Raw genomic sequence first — 16,349 nt, forward strand, 5'->3', positions numbered from 1 at the left:
CTGACCCGAGGTCAGCTGAGCCACACAGCAAATGCATGAAATAATGAAAATGAATATGGCTCATACATCAGGCAAAGAAAGATAAAAGGGAACGGCTAGTTCTTGACTGAGTTTCGTATTCCTTCCCAAGGCGGTGTTGATTGAACATCGGAAGACCTCCCTGGGTTTGTGATGTTTGCTGTGCACTACTGTACTCTGCACTTACACAAGTTAGGTATCATGAGGAAATCTCAGCACCCCCATTGTGAGTGAATCGTAATTGGTATCCGAGAAGTAGGACAGTACTATCTTGCAGTCTTACAGTTTCCACTTCTGCAGAAACACAGTGGCCAAGTATTGCCTTTGTCTTCATAACCTGGCATCCAAGGAAAGAAGCAGGGTGGGGGATTTCCATGGAGCAGCTTTGTGGTGGGATTCATGGTGATCTGATTACAAGTGAAAAACACTGAATACAGCTTTGACGACACACTCATATCCAATATGTTAAGGGAATTTAGGGATGCATGGGACTGTATGTTGTGCCTCATTATTGACAAACTTCATCTGTAGTCAGTTATTGATTGCATATTAGGCAGGGAGGTGAAATCCAAACACAAATGGTTCCTTCAGAGACATTTAAAACAAATGTTGACTGTCGATGTCTGACTCGACTTGGTTCAAACCCTGCCTGGATTAACTGTGTTTTCTCCCTGTCTTTTATCTTTTTTTTGTATGAAAGCGTGTTATTATGTGTGGAGGACAGGGATTAACATCATCTCGGGCTTAGATTTATTTGTGTTCCTGGGACAGATGCATGTTTACCAAATATCAAATATGTAAATACATTTATTTAAAAATAATGAGTGGAATTTGTACTTACATCACTGTTACATTATTTAAAAAACAAACATTTACTATGTTTGCATCTATCACTGTGTCAGTGACTCATTTTCTGTTAGAGTTTCATGGAAACTGCAGACATTTTTTACGTCATTTTCAGTATTTGAATTCAACGAAAATTTCATGAGTCACCTTCTTTCATTTCTGTACCTTTATTACTCAGAGGTTTTTTTTAAAATTACCCAGGCAGCCTTTTGTTTAGGGTTGAATGGAAAACTGATAAAGTGCTAGGGGAAAAACAATAAACATTAGCTTTCCCCTCATTTTGCATCCTCCATTAAGTGGCAGCATCAATTGCATGGATACTTGAGGCCAAAACAAAACAGGTCCATACAATACAACCATTTATGTTATAATGAGACCAAGGCAAGGGACATTTCATAAAGCTGCTGGTATATGAAGCACCGGAAAGGAGAAGTAGGTTTTTAAGATTCTAAGACAAATGCAATTGGCAACACTTCATTAAAATACAATGTGCATCATGAACCCAGGAAACACATTCAGGGCCAAAATAAGGATTTGTTAGAGTTATCTGTGCAATATATGAATGTTAACTGAAACCACTAGCTATAGTATTGGACAAGTATTCAAATTTTTCACAATAAGAACAGTTATGGTTATTTGACCAGCTGGCACCATTGCAAAGCTCTCAAAATAAGTTTCTATCCAACATTCAACTGAAAAATTGCTCAAGTTGTTCAGTGTTAACTAAAAGGGAAATTTGAGTAGCACTCAGCTACATCACTCCAAAAACATTAACTAACTATTTGCTTGAATGTTGTTAAGATCTCTACGTCGTACATTTAAAAATGATGTTCCCTGCCACTGTAGAAATAGTCGAAGGATGAAAGTATAGCTCCTGGAATATAAATATAAAATAGTGAAAAGCAATATTTTTGCTGTCAAGGCATTTGCTCTAAATAATATTTTATTTTATATGACATACAGTATGATTCTCTGTGATTTCTGCCTCCACCCCAAATGCAGTGGTTGCAAATGGAACTTTGTTTGTGGACCTTTCCGTGTTGCAGACCTTGCTGTCTTCAGTTGCCGGGACGATAACGTGGGTAGAGGGTAGTTTAATCAAAACTGTAGACACCAAGCTCTATAGATTATTCAGATAACTGGGGACATTTTACTGTGGAAAGATGCTTCTTTTATTTATTTATTGAATGTTTTAAAGCTGTGAGCACTAAAAAGTTATTTCCATCCAGCCCCATTATATTAAGAGAGGTTACTGAATTTTTAAAGGCATATTGTATGTCAGACAACCTGGCATATAAAACACTTTTTACATACAGTGAGACATTTTATTTTTCTAATCCCAGTGAACCAGTCCTCTCTGCTCCAGAACAGCACATAACAATTTTATTTTAATGTTCAGAGCATCATTTATTTGCAGCAGTTCCGTCCTATGAAGCCTCCTCAGGCTACGGCAGCAAACCTAGACATTTGTAACAGCAGGTTTGGCAGTAGCAAGTTTACAGTGAGTTGATTATTGCTTAGCTCGTTTTAGGTTTAGTCGCCGCAGGCCCAACTATAAATCAAACTCGGGTCTCGTCTTTGCAAGATAATGAGCGTTAATAGTAGACTAATGAGAGACAGGTCATCGCTAGCGTGACCTGTGCTCTCAGCAGCCATGCTTGGGAACAGACGCACTTAACAAGTAAAGAAGTACTCCTGCATGTATTTGTTGTCTCAGTTCCTGTGAAAATAATGAGACCCAATTACTTATATCCATTTATTCTATTTAGGACATTGTAACATTTCTTGTCATGGTAACCTTCATCAAGCCAGCAAAACACACACATTATGTCATCGTCGTTTAGCAGCAATAAATGATAAGTGGACATTTCAGCCTGACATAGCATTGCTAGCATTTTGCTGTATTTGATCAAGGTCAGGATAGCACATCAATGCAGAGAGCGAGTAAATAGACTGCTTCTCCTGTTCTTTACGGGCTGTGTTTAAAGGCATTATTCCAGGGCCTGCTCCCTCTGTCAGGACTAAACCTTGAATCGCTCAGAGTGATTAGTAGCAGGGAGCGTGCTGCAGCAGCGGTCCCAGGCTACTTTTGTTTATGTTAAGGCTTTTACGCATTCTGTTTAACTCGCTGGCGGGGCTCGCTTTTGATCCCGGAAGGAGGCGGCAGCTGAGATTCCCCCTCCCCTCCCCTCCCCTCCCCTGCATGCATTAGTACTACAGAATTCAGATCTATTTGGCAAGCTGTTCAGCCCCCCCCCCCCCCACCCCCCACCCCCCATCCCCTCCACCCAAGTCCTTTTTACTCGGTTGAAAACACACCTTTCTGTTGACCGAGGACTCTTTTCTTTAGAGCCCAGGCATGTGAAAGATTTCTAGAAAAGGAGTAAGTGGTGCCTGTATGGAGCTCTCCTTGCTCTCAATGGAGCTTGGAGACAATGTTCTTGATATCTGCCCAAATGTCCTCCTGATGCTGCTAGAGGCTGCTTTTGTGCGTAGATGTTTGTCTACGGAATTGCGAGCTAACTGTCATTAATCCTTTTACTACACGACGTGACGACGTTAGATAATACATACAAAAAAATCACAAATAAATGTTTGACTTCTATTTACTAAAACACATTTTTGCTCCATTATACATTGGGATTCTGGTTGGATTTACTAAATGATGTTCACATTTATTAACATTGATGCTCTATCAAAATTTTAGTGATGTCTCCCTTAACTGAAAAGCTATAATCCCCCAAAAGATATTCAGCTCATGCACTGTGTATCAGCCATCGTTTGTCTAAAAATGTCATCACTAATCAGCCACACATTATGTCTCTATCTTAGTGATAGTAATTAGTAATAATACTAAGTAATTAAGTGATTTCACAGACAAGTAATCTGTAATCATTTTAGATTATACTCCGAGGGATTTGCCAGACATTGTGCACAAGTGTTACTTCTCTGTTCTCTGTGTTGCCCATGAATGTGACGTTTAGTCTTGGATTTTGCATGGGAAATCTGACACGTAAAGAGCAGCAAGCGGTTAATTATCATGGAAAGCAGGGGTTGTGTGCAGATAGAAGTCCAGATTAATGTGCAGCAGCACTGAATAGCAGTTCTCAGCACAGTGCTAATTGTTTGACGGATAGTACAGAGCCATTTGCATTTATATTGTACCCTGTACGCCTCCCACCTATTTAGATCCCATATTTAACCAACTCCTGACACGGGAGCAACGGTCACAATGATATGCCCGGCAAAATCCTCAAAGACTCTTTAACAGAGGCTTCTGTAACCCGCCGCCCTCACTGCGGGTGGGTTGTTTTATGGGTTAGTGAAGGTACACCTTTTTCATCCTACCAACATTTTATGGCATTAAAAGTGCATTATTTAGACATATTTGTTTTTAGGTAATTAACAATCCAAAACTAATTTAACACAATCATAAAACACCCAGTTTGACACAGGGGTGTGTGTAGTAGACTTTATACTAACGGGTTCACTTAATTTCTACAGCATAGAATTGTCTTTCATTGCAATTGGAATATCTTTGTTTCGGTTAATGTTGTCGGATAAAATCATTTTAAGATAAAACCTTGGCCTCAGGGCACTCATAAAGAGTGTTAATAACTACCTTATTTCTTGAGTTACCCTACTGATTGATAATAAAAATAAACCTTTGTTGCAGCTCTAAAAAAAGTGCTTGTAAATCTTTTTATTGTGTGTTTATGAGCCGTGCCACTGTTCAACTGCTAAGATCTATAGTGAGTGCAAAAAAGATTTTAAACAATCTAAAAACTACGGAAATAATAGCGTGTATGTGGATGAAGGCTGAGGTTGTATATTAGTATATTAAGTACTGGCAGCATGTTTTAAGTTTTTCACTGCAGCAGCACAAGCTCTGTCTTCTGTCCTGGACTATTTAACTCTTTTCAATCTATGATCATAGGCGGTAAAATCATGAACACAGCAGTTAACTGTCAGTAGCAGAAACATGACATGTTACTGATCATGCTGTCTGTAGCAATCTGACTATATGTTTATGGGATTCTGTATGAACTGTACATCCACTCTCCTGTCATTGACACTGATCTGTGATGTCCCTTTCATTCATCGGCTGACTCTTCTTTGTTGATGGATGCACCATAAAGCAAAAGATGGTGACTTCTATCTTGGCCAACTGTACTCATGTTATTCAGACATTGACATCTTTGTCAGGTTGCTGAGCTACTCATGAAAATAGTTTTTGTTGATCATGCTTTTCGTATTTATGAGGCTGCACTCTCTCCCTCCATATTTACATTTCAATACCCAACACGGGTCTTATGCAACGTGGCTGTATCTGATGACACCAATCGACACTGTTCATTATTCACTTCTCCCTGCATCCCTTTCTCTGCAGAACCACATCAGTTTTTCTGCTTACAGCTGCTATACATTTGCTTTACAACCGCGGACAAACCTGACTCTACCGTGTCCAATTGTAGACAATGCGATTGAAAAAATGTAGAGTGTGCAAATGTTTTAGAGGGGGAAAACAGAACATCCATCATTCCTTTTGTCCATCCAGAGAGACCTCAATTGATTTTGGATCATTGCATAGATATGCAGTTAGCTTCCTTTTAGCACTATGCATGCTCTGCAGCTTTAGAAAAACATTGTCTTTGAAATGAAAGCATGTGATTGCTATCTCCATTTCAGAGATTTCAATCCATGACAGTCGTTTTTCACCGGTCTTTGTAAATAACTTGTTCGTCTATGTGAATTTACCCTCATTAACCTTCTCCTTCCACATTTAACGTTACTTCTCAGTCCCTTGTGTCTCAATATAAGATAATTAAACTTTAAAAATAGTCCTCTTATCACGTCTTACTGTTTAGACATTTTCTGTTTCACATGCCAGTATTTAAAACTATTACAACGGTGGCATTTTCTTTTTTTCTTCTCCCAGGATTTAGACATTGACAGATGAACAACTACAACAGCTTTTCTCTCTGGCTCTGAAACACAATGATAATGCCAGATGTAGCCTTTTTAAAGAAAGAACAACGTGGTTACATTTTACAGTATGCTTTGTGTGAAAATCCTGACAGCTGTGCTTAAGGTGGAAACGTTTTGAGGTAGTCTACGTTTGCATCGCATATCATCTGTCACTGTGTAGGGCCTGTTGTGTGTGTGTTTTTATTTTTTTATCTGGGTTTCCCATGGCCTCAAAGGTACATCTCATTGCATACCAGCCTATTATTAATGAGGAGGAAGGGCTGTGCAAAGGAGAGGGATAGCCAAAGCCCTGAGCCTAGCTCTTTGGAAACGAAAACAATGTGTTTTACAGAACATTCTTCAAACTTTAGAAAGCTGCTTATTCTACACACTCTCACATTTGCATAAAAACAAGGCTCTTGAGCAAAAAGGTAAAAATTAGCAACCCATACAAGCTGCATCTGAAATCTTAGGAGCAGCTGAAGTACTCTTGCGGCTGCAGAGTGGAAGCACCCCCCCCCCCCCCCCCCTCCGCTGCCCCCCCCCCATGTGGTGAAGGCCCCAAGTCATTAATCACCAGGATCTTTTCAGCTGTCAATACAAACAAAAAAGAAACCCCCAAACCTTACAATGGTGTCTTCAATGAGACGTTTTCTTTTAAAAGCAGGGGCAGATATAGTTCACTAGGGATTATTGTTTATTGTTCTGTCCGGCATAAATCTCATACAGTATTCATAAAGAGCTTATCTCGTGGAAGAATCCTTGTCTGAACAACATGGGCATGCTGACAGTAAAATCTCCCAGATTTGCCCGTAGTAGTTTATATCTTTTTTTTCTGCGTTTTCTTATCCACTGACTTATCCCATTTTGCTTATAGTGAAATACACTTTCAAGTCTAGGAGCAAGTAGTATGGAATCCTCCGGCATGAACGATATGGTTCTCAGTTTATGATGTGTCACTATTGATGTATCACTATGACATTGCATTAGGAAAAGGCAGGAACATGTATTGCTATTTATGGCATACTTATTCCATACGGTCTGCAATTGAGTTTCAAAATAAACACAACTGATTATATCCACATTGACATTTTTTAATCCAATTCAATATCTTATTTGGTCGCTTGGAGTGCTTTCCCACCTGTAGGACTGACGTAAGGAAATTATACATTGTTGCGTTATATTTCTGCTCTGGTATCTTTTCATCAGTTGTTTAGATTGATTAAAGGTCTCCTATACACAGACACACAGAGCTGCTGGAGGGGATTCAGCTCACTGACTGTATCTGGGGGACGATAGGTTGGGACGTGTCATGTGGGTGGGATGTTGCCTGGAGTTCAATGTAAAGCCAGCCCACATTTTCTTCATTACGTCATGACCAAAGCAAATCTGGATCAGCTCGTTTGTACCCCCGTTTATAGAGACTTTGTGAGTCTCCTTACACACCGGGGACACATATTTATGTATAAAAGACAGCAAAAAGTGCATTATGCATAATAGGGGACCTTTAAAGAGCAATACTCTTGCATACATGTTACCTTGGGTTGGATATAATTGGCTTAAATATGTTATAAACCATACATATTCAAGCATCATTTTACTTCAATGTTTTGTCCTTGAAGGGAAGAAAATAATTTAACTGAATGAAAAATGAATGAATCAAATCTCCCCCCTCCCTCTATTGATCCTGTACTCGGTGTGATAGTTGACAGTTGTGGTTTTATGTTACAGATTTTAATCATCTCTGCTGCTTCCGCCTAGTCCGAGATTTGTTTGGCCCCTCAGTTTGCAACTTGTGATTTGCAACTTATAAACACCACATTTCATGGAAGGACACCTGCCAGTTTTACAGACGCTGGAGGCCCGGGCGTTTCTATACAACACATAAAATGGAATATTTGTGGGAGACTTGCACCGTAAACTTTATAGGTGCAAGATTTGTTGTGCTGTATTTTTATTAAATCTAATCCTGGTGGTTCTCCATGGTCCCCCCTGTGTGTGCTGAGCCATGCATACATTGAGGTTGCAAATAAGCATTTGCATTTACACTTGTGCGCCGGCCCGACGGTGTTTTAATATGTGGAGGAGCATTATAACAATATAGGAACACATTTGATGACACATTTTAAAAAGATTTAAAAATCAACACAGCTGTCAAGGATTTTTTTTTATATATCAGCAATCCTAATTCCCCTTTCTTTTTGCTTTTCCTCTACAGAATCACTCAAACTAAACAGGCAGTGTAACCCACATTTGATGTTGAAAATAGTGTGGAGGCAGCCATGGAAGTGAAGGAACGTAGACCCTACCGCTCGCTCACTGCCCGGCAGGACACGGAGCGCCGCTACACCAGCTCCTCTGCAGACAGTGAGGACGGAAAACCCAACCCCAAATCCTACAGCTCCAGCGAAACACTCAAGGCCTTCGACCATGACTCCAGGATGGCCTATGGGAGCCGTGTCAAGGAAATGGTTCATCACGAAGTGGACGAGTTCAGTCGGCAAGGTAGGTCTCAGCTGTGCCAATATTATGAAATGCTTCAATGTCAAGAGAGAAGATTGTCACTTATATCAGTACACCTCATCCAGCAGTGCACAAAGACATAAAAAGGCCTGTTATTAGGTTATAGGCATGGTACTGCCTGGTCTCAGTATATGTGTCATTGCTTTTTAATGAGGAGTCTCCCGGTAATTTACATTCATTCGCTGTAGAGGTCACACCTCAGAGTTTGACTATTAACGGAGGTGGCCAGGAATTGAATTTACCATGCAAGTGTAAAAAACTTCATGGAAGACATGCAAACCTTCCCCTGCTCCTACAAATTTACAATTGATTATATAGTATATAGTTCAAATCAGATGTGCTTGCACTCTCGAAGAAGCCCTCAATCCAACTGAAGTCTCCATTTTTTAATACTAAATAAATGTGAGTATTTCATCCTACACAGTTTCATTAAGGTGCTGCACTGAAGGAAAGAAAACTACTTTTTCTTGTCTTTGATTTTATTTTCAGCAGTTATAGATCAAATCATCAAGGAGTGCTTTGTAAGTCTCCTGACTTGCGTGGTAATCCTAATTACCTTGGTGGAAAACTCAGGAGAGGAAATAGAAGACAGATGTCTCAGTTTTCAAATACCAGATTTATATACATGAAAGATAGAAATTTGGTATTGGAACTTTTGATATTATGACAAAAGCCTAATGCAACGCATCAACTGTATTTACTTCTGATCTCAAATGTTTAGGATCTGGCAGAAACTAGGCTGATATCTTGCATCAGGACACTGACATGAATACACGTGAAGTATGCTAATGATGCTGTACATGGGTGCTTAACTGCAAATACTAAATGTACCTGCATCTTCATTTCCACGGGTTTCGCTTCTGGAACTTTTGCCTTTTAATGATTACTGCACCTCTCAAGGGCAGGATATTGCTGTCTTTTTTTTCTTTCTTCCTGTAATGAATGTAGTTCATTATGTTGAGGGATGCAGTTAGTAGCAGAATGAATTACCACTGCTTTGTGTTTATTGCTTTGCTGCAGGGGCAGACTTTTCCCTTCGGAACCTAGGGTTCGGAGAGGGCCTCCCGTCCCATGTAGCCACTTACAGGACTGACATGGGAATGCCGCACCGCGAATACTCAGTCAGTGTGGGCTCAGACGCCGACACAGAGACGGACGGCATCATGTCGCCGGAGCACGCAGTCAGGCTATGGGGCCGCAGCAACACCAAGTCGGGCCGCAGCTCGTGCCTCTCCAGCAGGGCCAACTCCAACCTGACTCTCACTGACACTGAGCACGACAACACAGAAAACGGTATGGCTCCTTTCTCTCTCACTTCCTTATCAGGCGAACTCATTTTACTCTGTGGATTTTGCCATGTGGATTTGATTTTGATGTCTTAGTGGGATAAGGTTGTGTTTGAGCATGTTCCTGTACACTGAGCAGTTCTTCTTTGAGAGAAAAAAGGCTTTGCTGGTCTGAATGTTGATTTTGTTGGTTTTGATTTTTTGTGTTTTTATTAAGCTTGGTATGACGTATTTTTGTAGGCCAACCCGGAAGTAAGCTGTGCATGGTTTCCCTCGACAACTTAAGATCGTTGCAACAGACTTTTGTGCGCTTGCATATTTTAATAAAGCTTTTCCTTTAGCTTGGAAGTATCGTTTTACAAAGATGAGCTAACAAACTTTGCAGGAGTGTTTACTTGTTCGGCGTAATGATGTACACTTAGCCACTTATTAAAAAACATCGTTTTCAGACACATAAACTCTTCCAAAATCCCCAGTGGGGGGGGGGGGTTACTGCTGATGTATTTAATGTCGTAGAACAAAACGTGATCCGTCTCTTAGATTTGTGTCAACCACAGACCTTATTTCGAGCTATTTTCCAAAATCCTATGGAGAAATTCCATCAACTCTGAGACGAGGGAAACGGAAGTGGTAAAATGCAAACTTACTTTCAGGTTTTAGGACTCATTCCTGCACCACTCTATTTAGCAACTTATTTAAGTTTATTTTTATGGAAGAGAAAACAATTAACAGTGTTTCAGCACTGCTGGATGTTGCATAAGTTTACCTCTGCCCTTTATAATTCCATTATTGTGAATTCAGTGTGTGAATCACTATGTGTGGACTGGAGGAAATGGTTTGGCAGGTTTCTTGGCGCAATCAGTGCCAGGATTTGGGAAGTCGTATGTATTATTCTGTGGCCTGGTGTTTCCCCCGAGGCCAGATGAGACTGTGTGTTTGCGCAGAAGGTCACTTGAGCTCATGGAATATGTAGCCATGAACCACAGCAAGTGCCCAAATACAGTGGGGCAAAAAAGTATTTAGTCAGCCACCAATTGTGCAAGTTCTCCCATTTAAAAAGATGAGAGAGGCCTGTAATTTTTATCATAGGTACACTTCAACTATGAGAGACAGAATGAGAAAAGGAAATCCAGAAAATCACATTGTAGGATTTTTAAAGAATTTATTTTCAAATGATTGTGGAAAATAAGTATTTGGTCAATAACAAAAGTTCATCTCAATACTTTGTTATATACCCTTTGTTGGCAATGACAGAGGTCAAACGTTTTCTGTAAGTCTTCACAAGGTTTTCACACACTGTTGCTGGTATTTTGGCCCATTCCTCCATGCAGATCTCCTCTAAAGCAGTGATGTTTTGGGGCTGTCGCTGGGCAACACGGACTTTCAACTTCCTCCAAAGATTTTCTATGGGGTTGAGATCTGGAGACTGGCTAGGCCACTCCAGAACCTTGAAATGCTTCTTACGAAGCCACTCCTTCGTTGCCCTGGCGGTGTGTTTGGGATCATTGTCATTCTGAAAGACCCAGCCACGCTTCATCTTCAGTGCCCTTGCTGATGGAAGGAGGTTTTCACTCAAAATCTCACGATACATGGCCCCATTCATTCTTTCCTTTACACGGATCAGTCGTCCTGGTCCCTTTGCAGAAAAACAGCCCCAAAGCATGATGTTTCCACCCCCATGCTTCACAGTAGGTATGGTGTTCTTTGGATGCAACTCTGCATTCTTTCTCCTCCAAACACGACGAGTTGAGTTTTTACCAAAAAGTTCTATTTTGGTTTCATCTGACCATATGACATTCTCCAGATCCTCTTCTGGATCATCCAAATGCCCTCTAGCAAACTTCAGACGGGCCTGGACATGTACTGGCTTAAGCAGGGGGACACGTCTGGAACCGCAGGATTTAAGTCCCTGGCGGCGTAGTGTGTTACTGATGGTAGCCTCTGTTACTTTGGTCCCAGCTCTCTGCAGGTCATTCACTAGGTCCCCCCGTGTGGTTCTGGGATTTTTGCTCACCGTTCTTGTGATCATTTTGACCCCACGGGGTGAGATCTTGCGTGGAGCCGCCCCAGATCGAGGGAGATTAGCAGTGGTCTTGTATGTCTTCCATTTTCTAATAATTGCTCCCACAGTTGATTTCTTCACACCAAGCTGCTTACCTATTGCAGATTCAGTTTTCCCAGCCTGGTGCAGGTCTACAATTTTGTCTCTGGTCTTATTTGATAGCTCTTTGGTCTTGGCCATAGTGGAGTTTGGAGTATGACTGTTTGAGGTTGTGGACAGATGTCTTTTATACTGATAACGAGTTCAAAAAGGTGCCATTAATACAGGTAACGCGTGGAGGACCGAGGAGCCTCTTAAAGAAGAAGTTACAGGTCTGTGAGAGCCAGAAATCTTGCTTGTTTGTAGGTGACCAAATACTTATTTTACAGAGGAATTTACCAATTAATTCATTAAAAATCCTACAATGTGATTTCCTGGATTTTTTTTTTCTCATTCTGTCTCTCATAGTTGAAGTGTACCTATGATGAAAATTACAGGCCTCTCTCATCTTTTTAAATGGGAGAACTTGCACAATTGGTGGCTGACTAAATACTTTTTTGCCCCACTGTATGCCAGAAGATAATAGCAGTTCCTCTTTCAAATTGTAGACCACTGTGCTATAATGTCATGATATTGCACAACATGCTCTTGGAAGGAGAAATAACATTCAGACACCCATCTCAGTCTCATGAGTGCCCAGAGTTTTTATCGGTAACTCAGTTGCGACGTATTAATTGCTTGGATATTGTATACACAGAAGAAAAATCCTTTGAATTCAGTTCTGTGTGGAGGCCCTACCTCCCCTCATACCCTATTTGTGTCCAAAATTCCACCTCAGTGCTGAAAATACCTGAATATTTTACCAAGATGGCTTCTTTTCCTATTTTTTTTTTTTTACAAGAAGGTGCCATGTGATGGAATTTGGGTCCTTTTTCACATTATGCAGAGTTTAACACAAAACTAAATCATTCATTTTAACTGGCAGATTTATGATACTGTTCCCAGGACACTTCACAGATAGAGGAACTTATCAATGGGCTAGCGGCAACATTCTAATTGCCCCTGCACAGCCTTGCCGAAGAACCTTGTGAATAGTTTTGCATTTCAGAGTGTGTCACATTATGTATTAGCTCCTTATTATAACTGACAGAAATTACTCTTGGAAGTGGAATCCATTTGCCCGAAATGACTCAGGGAGAGAACCTGGCCTCCCTCTGCTTGATCATATGAGATGCTGGAGGACTTAAGATTTGGCTGTACTGGACATAATTAAAGAGAATCTCCTTGGACGGCTGTTCAGGGCTTGGTATGCTGGAATGCATTCTGAGCACCCGTTGCCGCAGCATCATGCTTCATCGGCGAGACGCAATCGAGATTCTAAGTAGCTTTTTATTCAACTCACCCAAGCAGAAAGAGCACTTGTATTCAGCATTTAATTTAATAATGCCTGATAACATACAATTTATATATGGCAAGTTAATTAAAATCCATCGAGCAGGCCTTGCTGTGCTTGTGTGTGCTTTAATCTCTTTAATTCAACAAACCATTTACTCTGCTTTAATGTAATCAAGCTGCCGGGCAGTTCTCCCCCTCTTCACATGTGACTTACTTGACCCTGGTTTTAATGCATGCAAATAAGCGATAGCGATTTCAGAACAATTTTTTTCAGCTCAAGTGATAATGAAAAGGTATACTCACATTCATTGTTGATGTGACGATAACATTGGCCGCTATTGCTATTTTGTGTCCACCCTGCTTCATTAAGGGTAGTGAGTGATCACTTTCATTTCTTTTGGTTTGAGTTTTGTAATTATGTAAGTAATTATGTCCAGAGGATTGTTAATGCGTGTTTGACTCATGTCGAACATGGCTAATAGATTTGCAGGTGACGCGGATGCCTTGCCTATAAACAAAACTACTATAAAAAAAGGAAAACAATATAATGCATTACAATTAATTGATAATAATAATAATAATAATAATAATAATAATAATAATAATAATAATAATAATAATAATAATAATAATAATAATAATAATAATATGCATTTTATTAGTCCTGCTGGGCAAGATAGATTTTTAAAATGCTCATACACAGGCCTGAATAACATGCACACATCACCTAAAGACATGCATTAATGTAGAGAGATGTCAGAGTGATGGCGCTGCAGGTGGTTGCCTTGCTCAAGGGCGCCTTGCCAGCACCCATAATGTGAATTTTCACCTCTCCAGCTCTGCCGTCTACCAACTGCCGAGTGCTAGATTTGAACTGTCTCCCCTCCGATTCCTAAACCCCCCCAACAGACTGATACCAACACTTGTGTATTGGTTGGTTAGCATTTAAAGTGCATTCATGCAGTGTGTACAGGTATGCGTGTCTCCTAATCAGCATGCCTCTAGTCCCAGGGGAGCCCCTCGAGGGCACCTCCAGCAGGCAGCGACTGCTGAGTCATTGCACACCCTACAGAGGCTGAGCAGCAAGGAGGCACGCCCAACACTGCTGCTCTCGTTCCCTTATACATCTTATTCAGATGTGTGCTCTAATCCCAAACTTCCCCCTCCGCCATGGATAGAAGATTACGTTTCTGTAACCATAAGAACGGACACAGGAGATAGCCAGGATAGCCTGCTGAGTGACTGTTGTTGTTCATGTGTTCCATAACCTGCGGAGAAAAATAATGTGTCACAGGCCTACACAGTTCCTGTTGATAGAAAAGTGATTGTGTGACTGACACGGGTATTTTTCTACAAACAAAAGGTAATTAGTTCCAGTGGGCGGTTAGTTGTGTACTGGTTTGGCTTTCCTTTTTACATCCTCCTGGGAGAGCTGTTGTAAATTGATTAAGGACATATATATATATATATATATATATATACAGTGGGACTCGTGTGATATTTGGTTTATGGAGTTAATGCTCATTACTCAAACACTGGTAGCTGTACTGAAGGCATTGCTTCAGGGCAAAGCCTTTAGCAACTCCAGTGGAATCTTCTTGTGAAAGTCCTTACTCAACCTTTCAGGTGCCGTCTGATTCTCTGCAGCACTCAAGCAACTAGTGGAGGATTCTGATGAGATCCCCACCCACTTCATAAATCATAACATTTTATTTTTTTAAAACTACTTGGATTTTAATGAAACAAAGCCTTGACATTCTGTCTTTCTTTAACAAAATCATGACTTTGGTAGGGATACTACCCCCAGTACTACTACCACCACTACTATTATTAGTAATAGTATTGACCTACTTTTTTAAGAGCTTTTATGTGCTTTTCTAACAGAATAGGAAATAAAAACAGCCAATATTTCAACATAAGAAGTCCTGATGTTAGTTCTTCATCACATCTGAAGTGTATAATGGTACATAGCAAGCATTATGGCAAGTCTTGGGTGCTGGACACAGATGCATCTGTATTTTAAAGTAAAATATTAAGCCTGATTCAGAAATCTTTGCTTGTACCCAGAGGATTTATTTAATAATGGTGGCGGAGTGCAGTATGTATTCTAGGTTTTACTCCCAGTTGAATTTCTTGTTTCTGCATTTTGAATGAGCTGAAGCGTGGGCTTATGGTAACATAAAGGGAATTGCATTAAAGTAGGTTTGATGTAACATCCTTACTAATGTCCTTTTTTTTTTTTGAGAAGAGGACCAATTTGATCTTGGAAATCCTCCTAAACTGAAAAAGTAGGAAACAAAAAGGAAACAAAAGCTGTAATGATGACAAAAATATATTATTCCTGTCTTTTTTTATATTCATGCTGTCTGCTTGATGAGTAGTTTAAAATACTCTGTTGGAAAAGTCTTATCTCGCTGAGCAAGTATGGAACGACGATTTGAAGTTGCAAGCAAAATAGCCTTGAAGATAAATGATGGTCGGGATTCTTAATTTAATTCTGGTATTTGTTTTAAATGATTAAATATGTGTCATCTATCAACATTTTTACCTTCAAAGCGCAGTAGCTAATGCACTGATGTGATCATGCTGTTAGCCCGGGTTGGAGCAATATGTATTGATGTAGAGCTGTCAGATGAAAAGTCAAGTCTTCTCATGTGGGTTTCCCATGCACAGCCTATTCTCTGCTGTCTATGCTTCTGATAAACCTTACATTTTCATAATGAGATATAGAGTGCCTTACTATTACTCAGGTTGTGGTATGTTAATGAAGCTGGTGTTCTTTGCACATAATTACACAGATCCTAAATGTGTAATTATTAATAATAGCTAAGAAGCAGCATTCTATGAACACAAAGAACACTACAACTTCTGAGATATATTTCTTCTAATCTTGGCTACAACCTCTACTACTATTATGACTAGGGTTAAATATAAAAACAATAAGAATACAATAATAATAATAGATTTTTTTTTCTTAACTGAGTTCAAAAACACGCTACTAAACCAAAAACTCTCAAGGGAAATCCAAACCCCTCAGTGAAAATGATGTATTCCCTCGCTCCCAGCATCAGATACTTGTTGAAAGGTTCAAAACTCGGGGGAAACTTTGAACTGTTGAGAAATTGAGGTTGAGATCTCCAGGGCCACACTCAAGTTCTGAATCTTTGAACATACCAAGACTGTCTTTGAGGGACAGGTGTTCCCCCACATGTCATAGCTCCAAAAGACTGAAGGGCTTTGAAATCTCTCCGAATTTTGAACGTCATTCTTAT

The 16,349-nt window shown here is 40.1% G+C and overlaps 1 protein-coding gene across 1 annotated transcript in view; it reads left to right on the top strand.

The window, feature by feature from the left end:
- Window positions 1-8,114: 8,114 nt before the first annotated feature.
- The window catches only part of tenm4 (teneurin transmembrane protein 4), a 114,625-nt gene continuing 106,390 nt past the window's right edge, over window positions 8,115-16,349 (top strand). Inside the window, exons 1-2 of the mRNA XM_063907848.1 lie at window positions 8,115-8,337; window positions 9,376-9,648. Of these exons, the coding sequence (XP_063763918.1) occupies window positions 8,115-8,337; window positions 9,376-9,648 (496 nt within the window). The remainder of the gene's footprint in view (window positions 8,338-9,375; window positions 9,649-16,349) is intronic.

The sequence above is a fragment of the Eleginops maclovinus genome, chromosome 18 (genome assembly GCF_036324505.1).
Source record: "Eleginops maclovinus isolate JMC-PN-2008 ecotype Puerto Natales chromosome 18, JC_Emac_rtc_rv5, whole genome shotgun sequence".
NCBI classification, from domain to species: Eukaryota; Metazoa; Chordata; class Actinopteri; order Perciformes; family Eleginopidae; genus Eleginops; species Eleginops maclovinus.